Genomic DNA, 26,333 nt, shown 5'->3' with positions numbered 1-26,333 from the left:
AAGCTTCATGGATTTTCTGATTGTAGAGTCTGATGCCTCCAGAAGGTTTGCTGTGTCTTGTTGAAGTTTGAGCACCTTCTCTAGTGTCAAATATAGGCAGGTGGTTGTTGAGTCCAAGATATATGAGTGTGTTGGAAAGGTTAGCTGAGATTTTTCTGAATTTATTACCCAGCCTAGGCCCATCAAGAAAGATATCTGACACATGCCTAATACTTCCTTCAAGTCTGCAAACAGAAGTAGATCAGGTAAGAAATGACACTTATTCCCTTTAACCTCAAGTAATGCAGTGCTTCTGCTAGAACTTTCATGAAGATTCTTGGGGCTGAGGAAAGACTCAAGGGAAGAGCATTGAACTGGAATAGAATGATCTTCCCAGGTCCCTTTAGTGCAAACCTCAGAAATTTCCTTGAGTCTTCCCTTATTGTGATATGAAGGAATGCATCTTGAAGCCATGAATACTACAGGGGAAATGATTTCTTTCACGGTGTAGATGGTTTCCATTTGAAACTTTTTGAATCCATGCATTTGTTAACTTTTTTCAGATTGAAGATCATTCTGCCCTTTCCTGATGGTTTTAGGAAAAAAAATGGGAGTAATTCCCCCTTCCCTTTTCTTCTTCCCCCAGCAGGCCGATTACATTCTGTTGGAGCATTTCTTCAAAGAGAATTATGAGTGCGTCTGCCTTTTCTTTTACCTTTGGTAGTGGGGTTGCAAAAAAACCTGTGAGAGTGAAGGTGTGAGGGAAGGCATTCTATCCTGTAGCCGTTCTGAATTACATTCAAGATGAATGCATTCTGGGTAGCCTGCAGCCAATGAGTGTGGAAGTATCCCAGCCTTCCTCCCACCTGGCTCCACGAGTTATTTGGATTGAGCCTTGGGCTTGTCTTGGTTAGTGTTAAAGAGGGACCGGTCTTTTTTCTTTTTTGCAAACCTGCCTCTTTTTTGACCTTGAAACTTAGTTTCTTTGGTTGAGTGTTGCCTAAAAGGAGCTTTCCCTAGAAAGGCAGCCCACAATGTCTGTATTTGGATGCTATGTCCCCTTGCCAATACTTCCATCAAATTGCTCTTCTTGCTGAATTTATGCGAGCAGTTTATTTTTCTGTATACTTGATGGTCTCATCCAATGCTGCGATAAAGGCCACTGCCTTTTCTAGGACTGGTAGATATTTAATACATTTCTTCCACAGATGTACCGTGTTCGAGGTGGGAGAAGAGCTGGCCCAGCCATACATCCAAGGTACGGGCAACACAAGTAGTTGCAACCGCTGACTTAAAGTTTACCGTGGATGCTTCCCAAGCTGTTCTGAGGAACATGTAAGCTTTACGGCCCATCGTGTCCTTTAGGGAGCCCCTGTCCTCAAACAATAGATCCGTGCTCTTTAAAATTTTTGAAGGAGAGCATCGAGCTTATGGCTGAATTCCCAGAGTGATGCGTCTTTGTCTTTGAATAGGAATCACCTCTTTACATTTTTTAGGACAAAAGGCTTTCCTTTCTTGCTCTTTCCATTCTCTTTTTATGGAATCCCAAAGCGTGGGATGGACTGGAAATGTACACCAGCATTTCCGTTGCAGCCCTGCATACAGCTGTGAGAGATCCGATTTTTCCTCCTCCAGGTCCAGAGTGTCATAAATGACTTTTAAGAGGCCTTCCGTGTCTTCTACAGGAAAAAGGAATCTTTGAGACTTAGGTTCTTGTTCTTCAATTTCTCCCTTCTATGACTCGGAAGAGCTGGCTGATTCTTTCTCTAGTTCCTCAGAGATGCTAGGGTTCTGCCTTCTCTCTTTGGCCAGGCGGTTTTCCACTACAGTGACCCCTGAGGTGCCAGGTAGCCCGGAAATTGACATCACCCCCTCGAGTCATGCCAAGCAGAGGGATGTCGGCATCCTCTGCCACCACAGCAGCCAGGTAGGCTAAACGCCCCACAGGATTGTGGCCCATTGGTCCCCCAAAGCCATTCGAACAGGTTCACCCCCTAGTGCGCCTCTTTGGACAGTTTTAGCCTGAGAGTAGGAGTGCTGCCTCCCCTAATCCTGGCCACTTAATGGAAAAAAATGTCATGAGGAATTAGCCCTGGATGAAGTGAACCCACAAAGGCCCATCTTGCTCTGCAGGGTGACCGAATCCAGGAGGCCTCTGTACCCCGCCAGACAGCCTGTAGAAAAAAAACAAACGGAAGTTATGTCAATATTTGCCAGAAGAAGAACAAATACTGAGGACCCCAGGGATGGAGAGACTTTTTATTAGAAAATGTGAATCATGTGTTTCCTGGTGCGAGGAGCCTCTCTCATGTTGAAGCTGTCCTGAAAGATGACTTGGGGAAAAAGATGTTATACTCACCTGCTCATTACATGGATTTTGCACACAGTGGTCTCTTCCTTCCTCTTCTGGGGTTCCCCACCCCGCCAGACTGACAATGCTGTTGTCCGAAATAGTCTTGGTTGCGCTTTCATCCAGAGTGTAGGCACCCAAAAACAGGAGGTGTGTTAATGGTCAGATCACCAGGTGAAAAAGAGGGAAAAAGCCTAAATAAAGAAAACTAATGCAGCCACCACATGATTGCGCAGAATAATAATTTTTGGTATTGGGTTACCGCTCTAAGGATCACTGCCTATGCAAAACAACAATATAAATGAATGTATGGTGTCACTTCTGACCATCTAATAAATAGCCATCTTTCACTGAAGACTTTAGATAAATCCGCAAAAAAGAAAAAAGTTGAACCCACAAAATCCATCAAACTAGGAGTTTTATCCCCAATATCTCTCCCAAGTTACAACAGTTATTTGGTGCAGAAAAAAATCCACATCTCTCCAAGCTGCTAACCAGGGTGTCCATGCAGGGAATATTCCTCTAGGATTGGTTCATGACATACACATATCTAGAGAAAAATGTGCTAAGTCTAGAAAATTTAATGTTCCAATCTTGTAAAATCCTTCTGTATGCCAAATACACGTTAACTATGGGAACAATCTGTTTTCCATGCAGAGGGCATCAAAATGTGCCCAGTACAACTAAACAGGTAACTTTTTTTTATCTAATGAATACATAATGTTAGTCTTCCAAGACCAAACAGCCTAGCTGACCTAAATATACAGAATATACAGAATTATTCAACATTCCAAATTTTAACAATACAAATACAGAATGCCCAAATCTGTGCAATAAAGAGCTTATATTAGATGCAACATTGAAAAGTGTGTGAATCAAGAAAGCAACTGATCTGATTGCTGTGCAGAGCACAATAGCATACGCCTAGCAAGGAAAAAAGTATTGGCATGCAAAGTAACATCTTAAAACTTAACGAAAAAAGTATGATACGTGAACATGCTGGAAAATCAAATCAGATTACAATATAAATAAAATAAAACAATAAAATAAAATACATTATCAGCTGATTCTGACAAGAATATAAAGAACACTGGAGGCTGTTGTAATGGTCTGCGACTGGTCAGAAATATGAAGCTGGGAACACAATTCTTCCATCTTCCACGGAAATGAAAATTATCAACCTACAGAGAACTGAATTCAAAGACACCCCAAAAATCAAAGAGAAAAAAATGATGCAGTAGGCTAGTCCGTTTTGCTGAAATTTCATTGCAGCAACTCAAAATGGTACCCAGTAGTTTATATGACCCCCATGTGGTTGTATGCATGCCTGACAACATCAGAGCATGCTCATAATGAGACGACAGATGGTGTCCTGGGGTATTTCCTCCCAGATCTGGACCAAAGCATCACTGAATTCCTGGACAGTCTTAGGGGCAACCTGGTGGCGTCGGATGGACCGAAACATGATATCCCAGAGGTTTTCTATTGGATTTTGGTCCGCCGAGCGTGGGCGCCATTTAATAGCATCAATTCCTTCATCCTCCAGGAACTGCCTGCATACTGTAGCCACATGAGGCCGGGCATTGTCGTGCACCAAGAGAGACCCTACACTGGTGCAGTGGGTCTTGGGTTAGACAATGGGTCCAAGGATTTTATCCTGATACCCAATGGCAGTCAGGGTCCCGTTGTCTAGCCAGTAGGGGTCTTTGCGTCCCTCCATAGATATGCCTCCTCAGACCATCACTGACCCACCACCAAAACTGTCATGCTGAACAGGCAGCATAACGTTCTCCACGGCCTCTCCAGACCCTTTCACGTCTGTCACATGTGCTCAGGGTGAACCTGCACTCATTTGTAAAAAGCACAGGGTGCCAGTGGCAGACCTGCTAATTCTGGTGTTCAATGGCAAATGCCTATCGAGCTCTATGGTGCTGAGCAGTAAGCACAGGACCCACTAGAGGATGTCGGGCCCTCAGGCCACCCCCATGAAGTCTGTTTCTGATTGTTTGGTCAGAGACATTCACACCAGTGGCCTGCTGGAAGTCATTTTGCAGGGCTCTGGCAATGCTCATCCTGTTCCTTCTTGCACAAAGGAGCAGATACCGGTCTTGCTGATGAGCTAAGGACCTTCTACGGCCCTGTCCAGCTCTCCTAGAGTAACTGCCTGTCTCCTGGAATCACCTCCATGCTCTTGGGACTATGCTGGGAGACACAGCAAACCTTCTAGCAATGACACGTATTGATGTGCCATCCTGGAGGAGTTGGACTGCCTGTGCAACTTCTGTAGGGTCCAGGTATGGCCTCATGCTACCAGTAGTGACACTGACCTTAGCCAAATGCAAAACTAGTAAAAAAACAGTACGAAAAGATCAGTAGGGGAAAAAATGTCAGTGGCCTCCAACTGTACAACCATTCCTCTTTTTGGGGTCATCTCATTGTTGCCCATCTAGTACACCTGTTAATTTCATTAACACCAAAGCAGCTAAAACTGATTAACAACCCCCTCTGCTACTTAACTGACCAGATCAATATCCCATTGGCTTAATGCTATACTTTGATTAAAAAGTGTTCCTTTAATTTTTTTGAGCAGTGTACTAATTTTTATATGCCCCTTTGTTTTGCAAGTTAAAAAGCTCTTCTCAGAAGAAAACCACATCTGCAGTATTTGACTCAAATATATCTAAACAGAAATACAAAGCTTGCCTGAAAAGTTGCATTTGTGTTATCCCATCATGTTTGTGACACATTTCCTCCTATAAAGTTTAAATAGTGCGATGTTTTTGATTTCTGCATGGATACATAATTTTATACATAAGCCATAAAACTGACAACTATAGAGAAATATGAGATTGTACAGGGTGAGCAAAATGTTTCCTATTTTTGACTAGTGTTGCATACTTTAAATGAGGAATATTACAAAAGACCTTGAAATAGGACAATAGAAAAACTGGTGTATATAAAATGCTGGTTATATTTCATTATAAAGAATATTTAAAAACACAGGAAAAAAATATGTGCAAAAGCAATCAAATATGTCAGATACAAATCGCTAAAAATCTAAATTGTTGGCAAGAGGAAAGCAAGTGTGTATAGAATGATACCCTAAAATAATTACAGGGGTTGCACCTAAACTACTACTCCATTGTACCAGAAAGTTATGAAATGTAAAATAATAACACTATAAAACTAAAGTCCAAATATAATTTGAATAACCCCATGTATGCAGCACTGTCCAAAGAGAGGACATGGGCAACAAAAGCTCAACTCCTATTGAGGATACATTGCTGCAGCTTCACTTGTTTGCCATTGATTTCTTTCAATGACAACTGGAGTGGCTGAGCTTGTCATAATCACAGGCATGTGAATTTTATTTGTAAAAAAAGAAAAGAACACGTCATATACTGCTATTAAAAAGCAGCTGACAAGTTACTCAACCAGTTCACTGATCAGAAAGTTGCAAAAGCAGTTTAAAATGTCAAATTCACACATTTTTTTATATTATATACATTAACATTTTAAACAGCAAAAAAGGAGCTCATCTGGTATTTCCCCAATACCTTACCCTTCTTTTGCATTCAGCCTCTCACCTGGATTTTGGCTATAAAACGGTCCTCCGTTTATCTGATTTTGAAGGTTTGGCTGTGAGGTCATAGATGGAGGACGACGATATGGAAGAGAACCTCCTATTGTTGGTGGTGTGTGCCGTGACACTGGTCTGTTCATACTGTAGAACTGAGCAGGGTTACCTAAACAAGCATAAGCAAACAAACTGAGTGCAATGTTACATAAAACACAGAAATATTAGCTTGAAATATTTTGAGCAAATTGTTTTTTTCTACAAAAACTACAAACACCAAAAGTGAAAATCCAAAATTGCATGTAATAGGACAACCATAAGAGACCTAAATCTAGAATATTATTCAGAGATTAATTACAGAACAAAGCAAATCAGGTAAAACAAATTCCCATTATGTATCAAGTTTCAAATATCAAATATCTAACCTATAGCTCTAAAAATAGCACTTAAAGAGAATGACAATAATGGCTAAAAGAAAAAATAAATACCTTTAGTGTTTCTAAAGCCATTTTTTTCATTTTGGATAATGTGGAAGGGTTAGATTTTTTTTTATTGCTGTGTCCTCGATGGGGAAATTCACTCTTTTTGTTCTGCAGACCATTGCCACCAAAACTACGGAAAATCTGAAACTATGATTTGTTACTTGGTCTGGAAAAGAGGGCAAATCTTCCAAAGGGGATACTTATTCTGGTTCTGCTTACTTTGGATAGATCTACTCTCACTTCTTGTGTCAAAACTGGAAATAATCACCCCAATAGAAAACAGGCAACAAAAAACAACTTTTCAGTAGTTTTAACCATGCCCTAATTTTTTATTTTTTTTAAATGGGCTTTAGATGTACTTTAAAACCCGACTAAATCCTCTTACATCTGTTGCTCTAATACAATCAGGCTGTATACATACTGTGGTTTTATTAAATTTATTTTTGCTACTATCTGTGGCAAAAAGGAGTTACCATACACTGTGCCGACAACCCTTTTGAGTATCAAACTGCTATTCACACAAAGCTAAACCAAAAAGTGAAAACCTTGTTCCAAATAGTTTATTTGGTTTTGGTCAGAACAAGGAAGGGATAAAGCCTCTGTCAATTTTTTATAGTTTGTGTGCCCATTGGGGAGATTTCCCTTCGCTTTCTATCAAAGCAGGAACTGAGGGGAGATATCTCCATCAATGGCACAAACAAAAACACAAAAAAATTAATTTTAATGAGGAAGGAATAAACCCATTACAATGTTTTTTTTCTGTTCATATCATCATGGTCATGACCGCTCCACCCTATTTCTCGTACGGGGTCAAAGGGAAAAGCAAATGAGGGAATATCTCCCCAATGGGGTCACAGACCGGAATAAACGACTAACAGAAATCTGAACTCTTCCCCACTGTAGCATATTGACCAAGTGATTATATAACATTGCACAAAGCAGCAATGCTTTTATGTGTGGTTTTATATACTTTTGTTAACATTCTATCTACTTTATACAGTGATTTTTTAAAAGATTTTCCAGTGACTTGAAAATATTTTTTAAACTTTTACCATATCAAATGTCACAGGTTTGTTGAATACTAAACATATTATAAAAGTCATCCAAAGAAAAGAAGAAAATGCTGCATATAAAAATTAAGTATACCACTAGATAAAAAAGTGTAACTAATAATAATCACAGAACAATATAAATAATAATGTGGTAACTCAAAGCCATTACTATACTTTTGTCTGCTTTGTTAAATGATTTCACAAACCCAGAAAATCACACTTAGTTGCATTGTTAAACTTTATTACATCATTTACTTTTGATAATAGAATTCAGTTTGTTTTGGCTCACATTATTCATCAGCGACTGGATCCAAGGTATGTACTAAATATGAAGTAAAATAAATATCCCAGATGTTCTAGAAGCACTCAAATGACTTCAATACTTAAACATTTCTGTTACAAAGGTAACACAATCACTACTAGATAGACAAATGGCACGCTACTATATGTCCAGTTGTGCAATGGCAGTAAAGTATAAGCATTCACCACTGCCAATGTAGACAGTACTCTTGCCAATTAACAAGCTAAATTTTAACATCACATAAATTCAGGCTCTTTTCACACAGGAATTCTGTCTGTTTTTCATCGGTCTGATGAAAAATGGACAGCAATGCATTCCTATGGGCAAATGGTTGTAAACAGATGATCATCCATTTACATCAGTTTACATCCACAACTGTTCAGGTCTGTTTAGTAAACGGAACAAGTCTCTATTTTTGTTCTATTTAAAAAACAGAAGAGGACCTAAACAGATGAAAAAATGGACAAATAGTCCATTTTTGTGTTGGTTGTTACCAGAATTCGCCAGCCTCCGAACAACCACTATGCGTCCCTGTTGTCAGCAGAAAGTAAACAATTTAAAAAAAAAAAAAAAAAAAACCCACACAGGGTGAGGTCCTGCCCCTAATCCACATCAGGCCCTTTCTCGGGCATGCAGCCCAGCAAGCCAGGAAGGACGGCGCGAATAAGCGTGTGCCCCTTATCACCCTGAACCATACCATGCCACTTGCACTCAACATGGAAAAGGGGGAAGCAAAGCACCTCATGTGGATGAGGACAAAGGCTTTTCCCCACAACCCTGGCACGGGGGTTGTGGTGAGTGGCTTATTGGAATCTGGAAGCGTCTTTAACAACCCACAGATTCTGGCCCCCCCTTGAAGTGAATGAGTATGGGGTACATAGTAACCCTGCTCATTCAAAACAGAGTGATAAGTGTAAATAAACACAACACAGATTTTGACGAGTCCTTTATGTGTGAAAAAAAAAGTCCCTCGATGTGGATCCATTGTCAATCACGTCATCCAGGGAAGTAGGTCCATGTCAACCATGATGAACAATCACGACTGTCTCGCAATAAGAAAAAAAAACAGCCACCCACCAAACCCAGCCGCACCCGCTGCTTTCCAATGTCAAACGACATTGGCAATTCTCTCCACCACTTAAGTTAATGTCACTGGGTGCCCCTGCCCCCTTGTGACGCTATATATGCTCAATGACTTGAGAGAAGGGTCACCAAGTGACATCACCAGGTTACTTCGTCCTTTTGATTACTATGGCGCTGGGCGAAGAGGAGCTGTTATTTGACACCGCTGCTGAACAAAGTGGTGTGGTCACCCAGTGACCCCAACCCGGTTAATGATGTCATAGGTGGGCAGGATTGCTCTTTGTTTACTTCAGCAGTGGGGCCAAATGACAGCTCCGCTTCTCCCGACACCCAAGGTAAAAAGGGAAATATATCATATGGGTGTAGGGGTCATCGAGTGACATCATCAGGTAACTCCACAAGAGGCTAACAAGAGGTGAGAAATCTGCCCCCCCCCCCCCCAATTCAACACACCACAGGGTGCCATCCGTTTAACTAAGGAACAGATGCAGAGCTTAAAGTATATTTCCATTTTTGCATCCAAATTTACTACTCTATATTTATCCTAGTTCACATACCTTAAAAACATAAAAAAATAAATAAACAATGCAGCTTACTTTTAGATACTCTATTCTTGATCCTCCAGCAAGGAAAACTCCTAGGTAGTTCCCCGTTTATGAGGGGACTGAGGAGCTGAGTTTGTCTTAACCATGTCTGTACTATGCAGGCAGATCATTATTGCTTGTAACTAAATTTGAACACTGAATGTCTGAATAAAGAGTCAAAGGTATATAGACTGGGCTTTGTGCATTGTATGTTAACAAGGACAAACTTGGGAAAGGCTCACTCTAACACTGTTCAAAAAGCCTTAGTCAGCCATGATTTCTTAATATAAGAAACATCTAAAAAGTTGAAGAAAAAAAAAACAAACAAAATGTTAAATTTTAATTAAAGGCAAGCTGTTTGAACAGGAACGAACAAACAAACATTGTGAGGTTCTCTCAGATTTGATTGCAAAAGGGGAAATATGTTTTTACCAGCACTGATAGAGATCATGAAAATTGGACAGTTTTGGCTATGGAAAAGATCATTAGAGATAATCTGGCACTACCACATACCTCCTAGGTAATCGTTAGATCTCCCAATATGTCCTATACATAAAGTGTGTATACTGGGTGAAAATGTTGAGATCATATGTTGAACAGTTCTATTCTGTCATGTATTGCCACCTTAAAGAGACCCTATCACCAACTTAAAAAAGCTGGAAAAATAACAGAAAAAACAAGTATTTAAAATGCTTACTTGCAGTGGTTTTTCTATTTCATAAATTTCAGATTTTTTTATTCAATTGCAATATACCTTTGAACTTGCTAGAAAAGTTGACTACTCTTATAAAGTAAATTCCCCAGCACAGCGATCACCCTCAATGCAAATCATTTCTCTTCTGGGAGTATCTAATTACTCTCTGTGCTGGCCTAGCTCTGACTCTCCCATCATCTCCCTACATAAACATTTATGTAGTTGCCAGAGGAAGAGCAAAGTAAAATGCTATAGTGTCATCTGAGTGACATTTTCAAGTCTTCTGACATATCCAAGATGGCAGTGTCCTGCAACAGCCTCACGGCTTTTGGATATTTACACAAGCAAGTCTTTTAGACATAAATAACATGCATAAAATACAGTAAAAGCACAAATTCTTATGGGAAGATTTTTGTTGAAATCAATAGTCTGACGACAGAGCCTTGTTAGGTAATGTAGACACATTGATACTTAAATACATTTAGCTCCACTGCAATTTACAGATATTAGATGTGAGTTCCATGTCACCACCACACTGTTAGATTCATCCACACACTCACCTGTAGAAGGAGCAGAGGAAACAGCAGGGGGAGTTGGAGAGGTGAAACCATCAGCAGGGGGTTGAGCTCCTGCAGCAGCATCTGGGGTAGTTGAGGAAGGAGGGGCAGTAGCAGGAGCATGAGGGACAGGGGCAGGTGTGGAGGTAACAGGGATGGGAGGAGTGCCAGCTGAGCCAGCAGGGGCTACGTGGAGAGAGGAAGATGTGAAGTTAATACAGAAAGCATGTTAGGTGGGAACAGAAATGCTTTCATGAAGCTCAGTGTTAGGAATTTAGTCAACAGATCTAGGTACTGCCATCATTCACAGCCAGCAGTGGATGGAATACATGCAAAGGAAAAGACTTGATTCCATAATTTTTTAATAGTTGTTTGAGAAAACATAGTGAATCGTGAGCACTAATGATTATCATTACTAAAACAGGCACAGCTTTTGCCCTGTAAAGGTTACCTTGCACATCTATGCAGAAAACAGTTAATGCCATTCTGCAAGATAAAATTATATACTGCACAACTAAAATACAATGAAGAATTAAAGTGGAACTTCACTCTCTCAATCAGCACTGACTATTCTGAATCCTTATGATGCTAGCATTAGTAAACAGATAGGAAAGTATATCAATGTTTAATTGTTTTAAACAGTTTTTTACATTTCTTTAGTCACTTCCTAGTTTCCATGCCTAGGCAAATGGTATCATACATCCCAGGAGTCTTCAGGAGGGGTTTTCTCAGGTAAGCACACCCTCCTGCCTGTATGCCCAAGTTAAGGGAAGATGGATTCCAGAAAGTAATTTCTACATGAATCATCTGCCCACACTCAAGATGGCCATGACCAGAAATGGTAGTGGGTGTTTTTTCTAAATGATTTCTCAGCAGAATAGTTTGCATTGAATATTAAAAATGAGTTAAACATCTTTTAATTTGTGGTGCTGAGATACAGTGTAGTTCCGCTTTAAAGACGTATGTAAACAGCACACGAAAGGAAAATAAAAGCCTGGGTAATGCCAATTACCAATCCCATTTCCGGGATTTTGAAAAACATACAAAATGACATTGAAGGTGACATTTGCATTGTGTTCGCCAAAGAATATACGAACAAAAAAATTGCATTTTTACGTGTAATCAAAATGAAGTTATATACAAGTGTAAATCACTGAAATCTAAATGACACAAGACCTTCTAGCATAAAACCAAACAAGTGGAAAGAAGACAAGAACTACCTGCTAATATCTTGGGAAAAAAGAAAAAAACACAACACACACACACAGACACGCTCAATTCATTGTCGTCGTCCCCCAAAGACATAAAAAGGGCTTCATAGCCCTAAAATTCCAACTGATAAGCAACACAACTGTATATATGCTACTTACTTTGTGAAGAGGTAGCAAAAGCAGGATCAGATATACTAAGCCTCTTATACTACCTAACAATCTGTAATATCATACAGTGCCTTGTTAGGCAATAGCACTTAGCATGTCTATATGCTGCTGGATGTTAGCTAGCTGGATAATTACTGCTTGACATTACGGCTACTACTTGGCATAATTCATTGATGATTCCTGGACATAGGACTTCAGGCAGGGAAAACTAAGTAATTGCTAGTAGAATACACTGAGGATTATTTAAATGGTGATTATTTCTTGGTGATATGGCAACATTTTGAGCATTTTCACACTGGCTATAGGAAACTGAATGCTGCATCTAACTGTTTTTACTGAATTAATTGCTCTAGCACTTTTTGATAATGTAGCTTAAAGCAGAACTCCAGACAAAATGCTCATTTTCCCATGCAGTGGGGCTGTGACCGCACTTTATGTGTTAACTGCTCATTTTGTCCAGGGGCGCAAAGAAAAAGCTATACTTACCAGATTCTTCTATCCTCCGGAAAACAGTGCTCCCCCACATCCAGAGGTGGATGGTTCCTGCCGTCCTCACATTCAAAGCCGGTCTATGTGTGTGATGATATCAGGAACAGTCCATTCACAACAGTCCATTTGCCCGGAGTTCTTCAAATGTTTTTTTCATAGGATCCCCAAACTTTCCCTGCAGTCTATGCAGTGTCCCACTTATTTATAGTCCTTATCTACCAATGTATGCTATACATTACTAGATGAACTGATCCAAATGTTGGAGATTAAATATTTCTTATAGGGGACTTAAACCCTTTCTTTGGCTTATGCAGGATCTCATTTATATACATTTGTGGAGAAGGACTGTAAAACTGAACAACTAGTTTTACTCAGGAAAACAACTTATACTAGCCCTTTAGATCTTTAGAACACAGGTGTTTGCCAAAATGGAAGATAAAAAATGAACCAATACAAAACACAAAACAATGTCATACAGCAATGGTTATCTTTACATTTAAATGATGTGCTTGAATCAGTAACAATATGATGCTCACAATATTTACTACATTGCATTGAGACATAAGAGTGCATGCAAGAATTTAAATATAGAAAAGTCAAAACAAAAATAAAGCTATTGAGCATAGCAAAAGCATACAAAACAGGTTACTAGCATAGCACATTGTTCATGAGGCAATTCTTTATTTTACTGTAATGCAAATATAACAAAACTGCCAAAGTAAAGAGATAATCTATTTTTAAAACATACCTGGAAAGACACTGGGAGGAGAAGGAGTAGGGACAGCAATCGGGACACCAACACTACCACTTCCACTGTTCTCCCGACTGCTGCTCCGACTACTGGGATGACTTCCGCCACTACTGCCACTACTGCTACAAGGAGCAAACAGAGCCAAAAAAAAACAAAAAAACAGGGATGCCAATTTATTAATCAGTAAAGCAAAAGGACACTTTGCAAAACTACACTTTCTACTATTTTTTTTTCTTTTTTAAATACAGAAACCTGTTTGATATACAGCAGTGTGTATTAGATAAGATATGGTCTGTCACTTCTGAGCCACAATTTACTGTAAATAAAAATTTTAACAGTGGTTTAAATTAATTTAACAGTAAAACGTTTATAGCAAATTTAGAACTGGTAGCCAAAGTCAGCACATATTAAAAAAAAAAAAATTACAATACGCAGTAAAACATTAGCAACTACATTTTCATCTATTATAGGGCAGTCAGAACCATGAAAAATTATCCCTAATTGATTGCATTGGCTTACCTTACTTTTCATACTGCCTTTAGCCTCAAAATATGAACATAATAATATGGTGATATGAATAGGAGGGCACATCTTAAAAGGCAAGTTTCAAAAATTAAAGTGAGGAGTATTTTATAATCGACAGGATATTTCTATATTGTACGGGATCAAAAGGTATTTTACAAACAACTTTTGAGAAAAAATAGTTTGGTTTGAAAACATATTTGAAAAAACCTTTACGACATAGAAACGTACATTCTAACAGCTCATAAAATCTTTGTGGCCAAGGACATAGTGATGACTGGTAAGTCATCACTTCTTTTTGACTGCTGACAGGATCAAGTGATAATTGTAATGACTACGGGCACCAGGAGAACTCAGCAGACTCCCCCTGGCTGCCTGAGCTCAGGAGCAATAGTGATTGGCTGTTTCCATTTTCCTTATTTACTATTGCATTCTCCCAGAATAAACAGATGGGAAGTGCCTCCAATTCCCCCCACCCTCTTCTATGGGCATAAAATCATATCATGTGCACTCTCGGTATGTATGGAAGAAAATTAAAGCCAATCCATCTTTTAATGATGGACAAGAAATGAATAGGGAAAACTGTCCTTGCATTGGACATTCTGCCCCTTTTTTCAGGCAGACTGGAAGCCGCACAAGTGACATGTTTTAACTGATTTACCAGTAGGCCCAGAGAAAAATCAATCAGATCGCTCCAATCCACCAAAAACTGTTTCAAGTGGAAGTAAAGTCCACTCTGTAAGTTGTACCTACACGTAAGCCTATAATAAGGCTTATCTGTAGGTACAGTGAATATCTCCAAAACCTGCACTGTTTAGGAGATATTAACACAGCATGCAGTTGGTGATGTCGCTCTGAAGGGATGACACAGCATTCCAGACCTTCAGAGCTCTGTGCCGAAGCCAAGGGCTCCCACACACATGTGCGGGAGTGACGTCATCATGGCTATGGCTATTCAGACTGAAGACGGAAGGAAGACAGGGTGAGAATGGTGGTGCCAGGAAGCTGTGACAGTGAGGCGCTGGTGGGCTCCATGTACAGGTAAGTTAGTACATTACAGGGGTGTGGAAATTTTTTCAAAAACTACTTGTCCATGGACTAAATCGGGGCCCCAATCTACTTGTCCCTCATGACAATCTACTTGTCCTGATTAAAAAAAAAAAACGAAAAAATTTAACCAAACCCGTATTTAAATCGGAGGTGATTTTAGGAATGTCTGGGGCTTTTAAAAACAAAAGGGGCTTTATGGTGACTTAAACGTATATTTTTAACATTGTGCTGTTTATCTCCTCCTCCCCTCCCTGCCTGTCTCCAGCAACACATCCAAGGACAAGCAGGGAGGAGAGAGACCTTGCATTGTAATGAGCACCGATCGGCTGCTCCTCAGGAAAGGGTGTGTCAGGGCTTATCCTTTATTCCTTTCCCTGCCAGAGCCAATTCTGCATTTTTTTGCACACGTTTAAAAAATAGTTTTAGGCCTGAAGATTATAGAAAACCCCCTAACATTATATATTCTCTGAAAGCAGAGACCCTAGAGAATAAAATAGTGGTAGTTTAAATTTTTTATGTTGCAAAATTTCAGTAAAAAATACAAGTAAGTTAATTTTGAGGCACAAAAAAAGGCAATAAATTGCCTTATTTTTTTGTAAAATATAAAAGATGAGATTGCAGCGAGTGAATAGATATTCAACTTGTCAAACATTAAAATTTGTGTACGCTCAAGAAATGGCGACGAACTTCAGTACCCTATATTTTCTATAGGTTGACACTTTTAAAGCTCCTTACAGGTCACGGATAGTGATAGTCCTTATAGTGTTACGGAGGAGGTCTGGTGCTAGAATTATTATTCTTATTCTGGAGAGCGTGGCGATATGTAACATATATTGCAATCACCGGTTTCAGATGTAGAAGCCTCAGCGTGTGCTTTCACATTTGTATGTGCATATATGTGGGGGTGGTGGCCTCAATATTTTTTTTTGGGGGGGGGGGGTAATATGCTTGGGTGTAACTTTTTTTTTTTTACTAAAAGTGTAAAAAAATTAATTTTTTTTCATCACATAGGGTACAAGTCCCCTATGTGATGATTTTTGGTGACAAGTTCTCTTTGAGACATCCAAGGTCTAAACGACCCTGGATGTCTCCCCTCTGCTCCACTGAATGTAATGTGGTGCACATCGCACCATATTACATTCTTTCCTGGGGATTGTATTATAATCTCTCTAATCTCTCAGCGGGGACCCGGAAGTGACATTGTAACATCACTTCTGGGTCAGCACAAGAAGGTGAGGGGAGCGGACTTGTCCGCTCTTCTCCCTCCCTTCTAGCCGATAGCGAACCAGGCCTGCAGATGGGAAAGCAGAGCTCGGGAGACCTCATGCCGGGGGCGCGGAGAGGCTGGCACTGTGTGAAGCAATTGTCGGCAGCGCTGCCGCCAATTGCTTTACATGACAGGTGAGCCCTGCTGCTTTCCCACAGCAGGGCTGAAGGTAGAAAGAAACTACTTGTCCCGGTCGAGAGGAAGCTCGTTTTAAAGTGTAACTAGAGGCAAAACTTTTTTTCATCTTTGGATAGATTGGATGATGGATTACCTGTCAGTTTTTATTGCTGACAGTGTTCATTAGGGAGATTCACCCTCTCTATTTGTGCTGTTTACTGTTATCACAGAAAGTGAAAGTAAAAGAAAATTCCAAATTTTGGGTTGTCCTGAGAACATTAATAGGGGAGAAATCTTCCAATGTAGACAGTTCTGATGACCCTTGTGACAGCCTGGGATTCCCTCACTTTGAGGAGGATTTCCTTTCACTTCCTGCTTTGCATAGTGAACAGAAGGTGAAAAGAAATCTCCCTTGTATGACAGAGATGGCAAAAAAAAAAAAAAAAAAAAAAAAAAAGATTTACAGGTGATATAACCCTCCCTTACTCTAAAATGACTAAAAACATTTTGCATTTAATTCTGCTTTAAAAACCAAGATATGCTGTTACAGGAGACATTCTTTTGGTTATATAATGTAATATAAGTACAATACTCAAGAGCAGCCAACCTTATTTCAGCTTTGGCTGCTCTTATTCAATACCGACTGAAAGTTATTACTGTTTTTCCCAATTTCATATTGTATAAAGAACCCTGTTTAGGCAAAATTTAATCACTTAATCCACTGTAAGCATATTGTGCAAAATTAAAAACGTATAAGACAGCTCTAACGTCAACCTTGCAAAACATTTAGAAAAAGCAAGTAAAAACATCTGTGCAGGAAACTAAACAACATATCTGAAAGGGTTGGTACTACATGCTTTTGGAACAAGACACACAAAAGGACTGACCTCAATGTAAAAGACCTATATGAATTTGGGAAAAAAAAAAAGATTAAAAAGAAAAATAAAATCACACACAAAAATGGTAAAACACCGGTCACAAACCAAATCTTAAAGCACAGGCAGTGCCAAACGCTTTCTGATGCTCTGTAGTAGTGAAGAAGCTTGTAAATTAAATGTGTATATATCTAGCAAAAAGCCCCATTTTCACAAGGGATGCCATGGCAGTGGGTAAAAAAACAAAAAACAAATCAATTAATGGATTGTTTCCTGATATTTCAGAAAGTAGAAGTTTAAGTAACAATATTTCAGTTTTTCTTTTCAGTTGCCAATGAAACTACTCCACTTTACAAAAACTAAATTATTTCAGCTGGAGTTAGTACACAATTTAAGTTGTGCAAAATTATAAAGAATAAAAAGTCAGTGAGCTCCTATATCCAATAATAAAAATAATGCTTTAAATCGGGAAATATATGGGCCTTTTTCACCTCATTTATGATTTTAGCACTAACTGAAAACAGACTTCAGTAACCTGATAAAATGTGGTGAGTTGATTATAGGAATACGTCAGCCACCATTTGGCACAGTTGCTTATATAGCTTACATATACCTGTATGTGCGGTTCCTCTGGTTGACTGAAGCTGTTCTAACAGGGCTCTGTTGCTGTGAGGGAGCCATGTTACGTGTGGGGCTGGGAACATAGTCATTTGGAACGACAGGGGGACGCACAGGCTCCAGTGTGCGATAGGGTGATTGTCGCCTTCAAGAAGAAAAACAAAAAGTAAAAAAATAAACCTCCAGATGATATCCCGAAAATGTGGGAAAGTAGGATAAATGTGTTACAGCACCACATCTCAACCTCTTGATGGGAGGGGTTTATGTTTAATCAAACATCCTTTGAACAGCTTGTAAAACTAATGAAAAAGAATGTAGGCCTGACTCAAACCTCAGTTAAGATTCACATGTTTCAACCCCTTCACTGCTAGAACATTTGCAGAGCATTGGTTGAGAACTTAGAACTCAGGCAACATTCAGGTTTGTAATTGCACAAACAAAAAAAGGATTTGCCACAGAGTGAATTTTGTGAAAATAAAAATGTGATGTAGACAGAAATGATCTGGGGAACTAGTTGTCAGCTGAAATAGGATAAACATTAAAATGTTCATTATGTAGATGTTCTCTGTCCAATGGGAAGGTCTACAAAAGCTATTTTCTTAATATAGTAAATTGTATGCCTAGAAGACAGTGTAATCTGTCAGCAGTGGTAAAGCAGTATAATTATTGCATAAAAGCATATCCTTGGATTTGATTTTTTTTAAAAAAGTAAACCATTTCTATTACTAGGTGTTCAACTGCTTATATAAATTTTAGGCAGTAAATAAACAGGTATTCATAACTGGCTTTAAAAATAATAAATTGTTCTTTTTAACATGCAGAAGATAGGCCTTCTGAGGATCAAACATAGAACAATTACTTTGGGGGAAAATGACATGCATATACGCAACACATAACATCAACAGAATTTAAAAATATTTATAGGACAAAGACTTTGAAATGTTTATGAAACATTTAAACATTTCCTTTGAAACGATATAAAAAATTATATCAGCTGAAAACTACTTAGGCAACATAACAGCCAGGAAGCCTTTAAGCTTGCAGATCAGGATACAATGCATCTGTGATGACTGCAGTATTTCCTGTACTATGACAGCAAAATAATTACCCAAGAGTTCCTTTGCCAGCCACTGGTGGACTAGGGGGCTTCTGGGTAGGTGGAGTGGTACGTGGCAATCCACCCATCTTCATATTCTGCGTACTGACCTGAATAAAATGGAAGACAGTAGCGCATTAGGATATCAACACCTATGGAGATGGACAGTGTAGGAATTTGTTTTATAGACAGTGCAACACTTTGGACGCTGTATTTTAAAAATGTTCAAGGAACAGATTCCTTGGACAATTTGAGAAGAAATTACAGCATAAAATATGCAAGCACATTTGGCGTTACATTTTTCTACGTATATTTCTAAACAATACTGGAGTTATGCACCAACACCACTTAAAGGACAAGTTCAACTTTTAAAACACAAAATAATAAAATGCACATTTTTTTTTTTTTTTTGCAGGTAAAAAATGTGCATTTACTATTTTTTGTTTTGGGAGCCTGTAAAGCATTGGGCCAGCAATCAGCAAGATCGCTGGCGCCATGCAGGCAGAGCCCCACACAGGGGGCTGCTGTCAATTTTTTTTTGTAAATTGACAGCTAGCAGGGGGGAAAGCCATCACAATGGGGGATCACGGGGGCCGGTCCTTTACACCCTCAGTATGGGTGTACCATGTAATGTTACAAAAAGGTGAATTCATCCTTTAACACCAAATGTGCTTGCAATTTTTTTTGAATAAAGTTTTTTCATTTTAATAACAAAATTATTTAGCAAGACAGCCTCAGTAATAATAAGAAAAATAAACAACGCCTCTTATATGTGGGTAGTAGCAATTACAAATCTCAAGTGTGTAGATAACATTTTGTAACATATCAAGATATTACTAGGCGATCACGGGGCACTAAAACTTTATTAAAACAACCACAAGAGGTGAGATCTGTCTCTTCATTCTATTTGTAAGAAGTGTATTTAGTGCTTCTGCTGCTGTATATGGTGAATAAAGCTCTTTAACACTAGTTATATCTAAAGACAAATCATTTTTCTTAATTTTGGATAATTTCCTGCCCTGTAGAGAAAACAGATGAGAGTTGCACACTTTAAACACAAGGGAAATTCTATCCTCATTGTCATTGCAACAGGTGTGGATACTGGAAGCTCCACTCCCCTCTCCATTTTCCCCATGGAAACAGAACTAAAAACCTAACTTCTAAAAACAGTCTTCTAAGCATTTTCTACTCATATCTTTTTAGCAAGAATTATGAAACTTTATATTCCTCTGCGTAATCTCACCACAAAACTAAACTGCTTTATGACACCTGTTACCTTTACTCCTACCTACATTAAAACTGCACTACCAAGCCAGTACTCATGACTGTGCCAAGTGCAGTATACTCGCCAGAATAACACTGTGCTTACCGCAGCATACAGATCTTGTAGACAAACATTTCTAAGAGAAAAAATGATGCACTATTCAGTACAATTTAAATTATTTATCAAAACAATAGCTTTTATGTACAATATTAAATGTGTTTAACATGTGATATCTGCTAACTTTTACTTCTAGAGTACAAACTCTTCTTATATTGTGCATTTTGTGACATGTCTAGAGGGATAAAAAAAAATAAAAGCATTCATTCAGTTGAGGCTACTAAGTTCTTGTGTTTTTCCATTTCCTGTAATGGTGTTAACATTGGAATATGTTTAGCAGTGCAATTTATTAGCTTTTTGGATTATTTCCTTCCCAGATCACACAGAGAGGTAAGTAACATTGATGGTTATTTGTAAATAAATTAGCGCAACACCCCAGACTTAAAAGGGATGCATCTGAATATTTTAAGACCGTAATGCAATATTGGTTATGCAGTTTCTGCAAACAATCCAACAAAATGTTGAACATCTGAATACGATTTTCAACCCATATCTTATGTTGGGTATTGTCTATTGACATAAAATTGTAGACAATCATGCCTACAGAGTCTTACCTTAAATCTAAGCAACCACTTTACGTATAAATGAAGCACGCAAGAAAAAAAGAAAGGCAGTTAAAATGTGTTATGAATAGTAAGGAAAGAGAAAAAAAAAATAAAATCAGCAAAGCAATTTGCAATTTCAACATTGGTTAGCAACAGCCATACAACACAGAATCTCTACTGAAAAAACAGGATTTCTGACTTACCACAACTTCCTTTTCTAGGAGTTCATTAAGGGACACAGGGTCAGAAGGAATTCTGACACATATGGGTTATGCTGCCACCTACAGGAGAAACTGGCAACCAATGAGATGTTAATGTTAAAGTGGTTGTAAAGGCTCAAGGTTTATTACCTTCATGCATTCTATGCATGACAGTAAAAAAACCTTTGGTGTGCAACAGTGACCCAAGCCCAATCAATACTTACCTGAGCCCCATCACAATCTCATTGGTTGAGACAGCAATGGCTTCCGCTGCTGTCAATCATCACAGTCAGTCAACCAATGAGGATAGAGGGGGTTGGGCCAAGCCATGGCTCCGTGCATGAATGGACACACAGAGCAGCGGCTTCGGAAGACGCCTGCTTGGGTGCTGCATTGTGCAAAACCACTGCACAGAGCAGGTAAGTAGAACATGTTATTTTACAAAAAAAAAAAAAAAAACCCACCTAGTATAACCCCCCCCCCCCTTCAGTTTCACGCAACACCAGTAATGAGTGATCTTAAAACCTGAGTCCCCTAATAAACTCCAAGAAATTGATTTTACAGTAAGTCTAAAATCCTGTTTTCCTAATCGTTCGGTATTAAATGCAAAACCAATAAGTAATACATCGAAGAGCTTACGAATTGTTAGATGTGGTGGCTGCATTCCTTATCTTTTTTTTTTGGTATTTTCTCCTTGGTTTTCACCTGATGATCTGTCCAGCAACACAGTTCCTGTATTAGAGTGCCCTCACTCTGAATAAAAGCACACAAGGGGAACATTTGGACAGCAACTGAAGCCAAACTCCATATAGCGTTTTATAAGAAGTTACAGCAACCGTTTTTTTTCCTTTTGGGATAAAGGTTTTACATAGATGAAACTGATCATTGTAAGCACCACTGCCAGTGTTTAGTAGTTTGTCTCATCCCTGTACCAGATACATCTGCAGGATAGCTTGTTCTTGTGGGAAAAAAAAAAAAACAAAAAAACAAAAAAAAAAACAGGACTTACTGGCCAGATCACCAGATGAAAATAGAAGAAAGCTTTAACCACTTGCCCTCCTGTGGATTTACCCCCCTTCATGACCAGGCCATTTTTTGCTGTTCAGCACTGCGCCATTTAAACTGGTAATTGCACTGGTCATGCAATGCTGTACCCAAACGAAATTTATGTCCTTTGTTTCACACAAATAGAGCTTTCTTTTGGTGGTATATGATCACCTCTGCGGTTTTCATTTTTTGCGCTATAAACAAAAAAAAAAAAAAAACTATTTTGAAAAAAAAAAAAAACATTTTTCACTTTTGGCTATAAAATATATCCAATAGACTCAAGTCAGTCATAAATTTAGGCTAAAATGTATTCTGCTACATGTCTTTGGTAAAAAAAAAAAAAAAAATCTCAATACATGTATATTAATTGTTTTGTGTGAAAGTTATAGCGTCTACAAACTATTTTATATATATTGGAATTTACACAGCTTTTACTTTCTGACTGCCTATCATTCCTTGAGGTGTTAAAATGCCAGGGCAGTTATGACATGGATTCATAACAGATTTGCTTGCATAGCGATCACATGATCACCGGGGTCTTCATTCCACAGCAGTGGGGGGGGGGGGGCGACCCCCTTGTGTTAGTACGCTTTGCCTGTAGCTACCGCCCAGCCGCAGCCGCAAAAGTAAAAGATGGAATATCATATGCCACAGAGAACAATTTGTCATATGCATTCTTAGGCCTCATATACAGACTGCGAGAGGCCTATATATGCGAAGTGCAAAACTGACATTTTCCCATGCCCAGAGATGCGCAGGTGCCACAGAAATACAGCAGTAGATGCAAATAACTGTAGGCAACCACATAAGCGTTTACCCATGTGTGTAAATCCAGAACGCCAATACACAATATTGCCAGAAGTATTGGGACACCCCTCTAAATCACTGGATTCAGGTGTTACAATCACCTCCATGACCACAGGTCTGTAAAATCAAGCACCTAGGCATGTAGACTGCTTCTACAAACATTTGTAAAAGAATAGATCTCTCTCAGGAGCTCGGTGCACTCAAGCGTCACCGTGATAGGTTGCCACCTGTGCAATAAGTCCATCCGTGAAATTTCCTTGCTACTAAATATTCCACAGTTAACTGTTAGTGGCTGAGTTGCTGTTGTTCCCAGTTGCTTCCACTTTGTAATAACACCACTAAGTGCTAAACCACATAAAATGACAGAGCAGGGTCAGAGCACGCTGAAGAGCAAAGTGCGCAGAAGTTGCCAACTATCTGCAGAGTCAATAGCTAAAGACCTCCAAATTTTGTGTAGCCTTCAGATTAGCACAACAGTGTGTAGATAGCTTCATGGAATGGGTTTTCATAGCTGAGCAGATGCAACCAAGCCTTACATCACCAAGTGCAATGCAAAGTGTCGGATGCAGTGGTGTAAAGCATGCCCCCACTGGACTCTAGTGCAGTGTAGACATGTTCACTGTGTGACCAACCACGCTTCTCTGTCTGGCAAACCGATGGATGTGTCTCGGTTTGGTGGTTGCCAGGTGAACAATACTTGCTTGACTGCATTGTGCCAAGTGTAAAGTATGGTGTGGGGTTGTTTTTCAGGGACTGGGCTTCTTAGTTTCAGTGAAGGGAACTCTTAAGGCATCAGAATACCAAGACATTTTGGACAATTTCATGCTCCCAACTTGTGGGAACAGTTTGGGGATGGCCCCTTCTTATCCCAACATGACTGCACACCAGTGCACAAAGCAAGGTCCATAAAGACATGGATGAGCAAGTTTGGGGTGGAGGAACTTGACTGGCCTGCACCTCAACCCCATAGACACACTCCTAAACCTTGTGGACACAGCCTTCCCAGAAGAGTTAAAGCTGTTATAGCTGCAAAGGGTGGGCCAACTCAATATTGAAGAGGTGAGTGGGGGAAGTGAACGCTAAGACGCATCTACCCTATGTGCATTTGCGGATGGACCATCTGCAATGGGGGTTAGTAGAAGGTCCATATGGAGGTAGTGTCCAAGTCCATCTGTAGTAGTATGGACTTGTCCGAGGAGGCAGCCGGCTTGTAGATACTCCCAATGCAGGTAGAGAAGAGAGACAGCAGATTTAATGGTAAAATTGCACTCACATAGCTTATCAGAATGGCCAAGAAAGTTTAAAAAAAAATAAAAAATACTCTAAAATATGTAAATATGCACAACTAATGTTTTGTCAGTTTTAGAACTGTTAGCAAAACTATGTTTTATCATGCTGGACTTGCAGTGCTATAAACACAACTAGGTAAAAAGGTATCATTTAGAAGACAGCTGCAAGCCGTAGGTACCGTTCCAAGCCTATATAAATTAACAAGAATACTGGCTGCAAATTGCAAGGCTCTCAAAGGATCCATTCTACATATATACTTTATTGCCAAAAGTATTGGAACATCTGCCTTTACACACACATGAACTTTAGTGGCATTCCAGTCTTAGTCTGTAGGGTTCAGTATTGAGTTGGCCCACCCTTTGCAGCTATAACAGCTGCAACTCAGCTGGGAAGGCTATCCACAAGGTTTAGGAGTGTGTCTATAGGAATGTTTGACCATTCTTCCAGAAGTGCATTTGTGAGGGCAGGCACAGATATCGGACGAGAAGCCTGGTTTGCATTCTCCACTCTAATTCATCCCAAAGGTGTTCTATCAAGTTGAGGTCAGGACTCTGTGCATGGCAGTCAATTTCTAACACCCCAAACTTGCTCATCCATGTCTTTATGGACCTTTCTTTGTGCACTGGTGCACAGTCATGTTGGAACATGGAAGGGCCATCCCCAAAATGTTCCCACAAAGTTGGGAGCATGAAATTGTCCAAAATGTCTTTGTATGCTGACGCCTTAAGAGTTCCCTTCACTGGAATTAACCTCCCTGGAGGTATTCCCGAGTGTAGCTCGGGGTAAAATTTCAGCACCACAAGCAGTAACCCCGAGCTACACTCAGGAATACCTTGCAACGCTGCTCTGGGATCTCTTCTTCACTTACCTTGTCCTTTGCTCCCGCGATGTCCCTCCTGCAGTGTCCCCTGCAATGTCCTCAGGCCAATGCCGGCATCCGTCTTCTGGGTTCTGTTCCCTGCGACGTCAGGACGTACAGGGATGGAATGGCGGGAAATTTAAAAATGTGAAAAAGTGACATTCACTAAATACACTAAAATCACATAGTAAAACATTACTGTATCAAAGCATTTCACATACATTTTGTCCCTAGTGCTTTGTCCTGCGCCCTGCCTGCATTTTTACCATTCTGCCTGGAAACTGAGAAATGTCCACGGTGTCCAAAAAGCATCCCTTTATGTCAAAAGCGGTTTTAGACCAGCTAGAGAACAGCAATAGTAAATAAGAACCACTTGCAGAATTGAGTGATAATTATTCGTGGGGAAATTCGTCATCAGACACTGAAAACGATTTTGCGACTTTGCTCAGTGATGTGCGAACTTGGCGCTCTATTTCAAATTGCAGTGTTTTTGGTTTGATTATATTATTGAATTAAATTATTATGTTTTATGATTATTTATTAAATTATAATTTATGATTTCGTGTTTCAAATTTTAACACACCCGGGATGTTTACTCGACTCTTGGAAAGATTTCAGTGCCTTATTCCAAAGAATTACAGGCCTACAATAAAAAAATACATATTTCCATGCAAACAAATGTACCGCTTTGAGCACAGAAATACTGACATAATACGACCGCTAGGGAGGCTACGGGGCCAAGCCCAGCCCCAGAAAATCAACCCCACAACATAATCCCCCCTCCACCAAACTTTACAGGCACTTTCCGTTCATGGCAACTGCCAAACCCAGACACATTCATTGGATTGCCAGACACAGAAGCGTGATTCATCACTCCAGAGAGCATGTCTCCACTGCTCTAGAGTCCAGTGGCGGCGTGCTTTGCACCACTGCATCCGACAGTTGGTGACTTCTGCACACTTTAGCATGCGCTGACCCGGCTCTGTCATTTTACGTGGCCTACCACTTAGTGGCCGAGTACTGTTATTCCCAGTTGCTTTTACTTCGTTATAATTCCAACAGTTAACCATGTAATATTTAGTAGTAATTAAATTTCACGGATGGACTTTATGCACAGATGGTAACCTATCATGATACCATGCTTGAATTCACTGAGCTCCTGAAAGAGACCCATTCTTTTACAAAATGTTTGAAAAAGAAGTCTGCATGCTTGATTTTATACACCTGTGGTCATGGAGGGGAGTGGAACACTTAAATCAAATGATTTGGAGGGGTGTCCCAATACTTTTGGCAATATAGTGTATATTCTAATGCCTGGTACACATGAGGAGATAAAAACCACACATTTGAAGTGATTGTTCTATAATCTATTCTTTAGTCC

General features: G+C 39.5%; 1 protein-coding gene across 30 annotated transcripts in view; it reads right to left on the bottom strand.

Moving 5' to 3' along the window:
* Nucleotides 1-26,333, bottom strand: part of ABI2 (abl interactor 2) — a 140,974-nt gene that overhangs the window by 41,338 nt on the left and 73,303 nt on the right. For 2 of the 30 annotated variants that reach the window (XM_089670686.1, XM_089670706.1), the window contains exons 4-9: nucleotides 20,759-20,776; nucleotides 18,836-18,933; nucleotides 17,723-17,872; nucleotides 13,276-13,397; nucleotides 10,663-10,845; nucleotides 5,917-6,075 (exon numbers count right to left, since the gene is read on the bottom strand). In XM_089670686.1, the coding sequence (XP_089526812.1) occupies nucleotides 5,917-6,075; nucleotides 10,663-10,845; nucleotides 13,276-13,397; nucleotides 17,723-17,872; nucleotides 18,836-18,933; nucleotides 20,759-20,776 (730 nt within the window). Of the gene's footprint in view, nucleotides 1-5,916; nucleotides 6,076-10,662; nucleotides 10,846-13,275; nucleotides 13,401-17,121; nucleotides 17,137-17,722; nucleotides 17,873-18,835; nucleotides 18,934-20,758; nucleotides 20,777-26,333 lie in introns of all 30 variants that reach the window. The other 28 variants (XM_089670680.1, XM_089670697.1, XM_089670775.1 and 25 more) reach the window with 15 other exon arrangements.

This window comes from Staurois parvus, unplaced genomic scaffold (genome assembly GCF_062004578.1).
Source record: "Staurois parvus isolate SC_StPar_1 unplaced genomic scaffold, SC_StPar_1.0 ptg000011l, whole genome shotgun sequence".
NCBI lineage: Eukaryota > Metazoa > Chordata > Amphibia > Anura > Ranidae > Staurois > Staurois parvus.
The sequence above is the reverse complement of the archived record's forward strand: the minus strand, read 5'-3'. Positions and strand labels throughout refer to the sequence as shown.